At 34.1% G+C, this 1,439-nt stretch overlaps 1 protein-coding gene across 1 annotated transcript in view; it reads right to left on the bottom strand.

The window, feature by feature from the left end:
• LOC119591261 (mediator of RNA polymerase II transcription subunit 22-like) overlaps positions 1–1,439 on the bottom strand; it is a 5,626-nt gene that overhangs the window by 2,067 nt on the left and 2,120 nt on the right. The window contains exons 2-3 of the mRNA XM_037939977.1: positions 1,166–1,286; positions 509–609 (exon numbers count right to left, since the gene is read on the bottom strand). Of these exons, the coding sequence (XP_037795905.1) occupies positions 509–609; positions 1,166–1,280 (216 nt within the window). The 5' untranslated portion in view covers positions 1,281–1,286. The remainder of the gene's footprint in view (positions 1–508; positions 610–1,165; positions 1,287–1,439) is intronic.

The following is a 1,439-nucleotide window of genomic DNA, read 5'->3' as shown; positions in this document are numbered from 1 at the left end:
AAGAATCAGAAAGACTCAACTCACTTTCCAAAAGTAGTTCATTTTACATATGAGTACACTTACTGCAATCAAAACTAAAATAAAAGCCAATACAGAAAAACAAACCCTTTATTGTTAAAACTTGTTTTGGATGTTTAGGAAAATCTCATTTTGTGAGAGAAAACAGGAAAAAGTCCAAGTGTAATTATAGAGAAATGATTCCATATTGTTAAAAACTGACTCATTTTAGAGATTGGAAAATCTGATTTTGTAATCATGAGTGTGTAGCATTGAGAGAAAATCAACCAAGCACTTTGTAAAGGAAATTATGACCTTCTTGGGTTAAAACATGTTTAGCTTGGTATTTTCTACTCTTTTTTTTTTTTAGCCTATTAATTTATTCATTTTTCATTGAATAAGAGCTGCACATCACACAGGCAACCAATAATAATTCAAGCAACTCCTATAATACCAATTCTGTTTCTTCAGTAACAGCCCATGACTGAATTTTCCCCTTGGATACACTTACCATGTTAGATGACCGAACCTGCATCTGGAAGTGAATTTCCTCCACCTGTGTCATCCTATTAACCTGACTCTCATCTTCAACCACACCAAGCTTGACAATTTCTGGAAATTAAGTTACAATTAACAGCTGAAGAAATACAAGTAAGTGGAGAGAAGAAAATGGAAGAGCCTGACTTTCCTCATTTTTTTCTTCTTTACAATAATACTTGAATATATTAATATTTTATATCGGTTTTATTAATCCTTTTTCTTTTCATGATATGCCCCTCCTTTAAATCATAATAATAAATGGCATTAACATGATGTTTCTATTCCCTACCAGTGGGGAACAACTTCAGAGCTGTTCTGAAAATGAATCTCTGTAGATAAAAAGAGATCCATGAGCAAACTTACCATTTTCTTACTATTTTATGGGGAAAATGTATGAGGAAATTAAATCTACTGCAGTTTCACTCATGAGTACATTCTGGTAATAACATGTGTAACTGCAGTCAATTCCCTCAGGACACTTACACCTAACTCATTTAGCTTGTCAAGTTTTACTGTAGTCTGTAATTACAATTAACTATATTTCAAACATGACCACCATACTACAATAAATAAAAACAGGTCTTTGGTAACAACAGTAATGATAAAACAAAGAAGAAAAATATCGTACCCATAAAGTTGTCAAGAATGGACTTGACATCATCCTTTAACCTCTTGTTGTAGGACTTGAGCAGGGCCTCTCTGCCTTGAGGCTGCTTCCCCTGCTGGGCCATTTTCGGCTGCATTGGACCCTTTGGAAGGAAATGTTCCAATTATCCATACAGTACAAATCAGGGTTTTCATAGGATTCTTCAATGAGCATCTAGTTCTAGATGATCAGTCAGTCAAATCTTAAGATAATGAGAATGGTAATGCCAGACTGGATTTTTTTTAAAGGGGGCATT

The sequence above is a fragment of the Penaeus monodon genome, chromosome 28 (assembly GCF_015228065.2).
Source record: "Penaeus monodon isolate SGIC_2016 chromosome 28, NSTDA_Pmon_1, whole genome shotgun sequence".
NCBI classification, from domain to species: Eukaryota; Metazoa; Arthropoda; class Malacostraca; order Decapoda; family Penaeidae; genus Penaeus; species Penaeus monodon.
The sequence above is the reverse complement of the archived record's forward strand: the minus strand, read 5'-3'. Positions and strand labels throughout refer to the sequence as shown.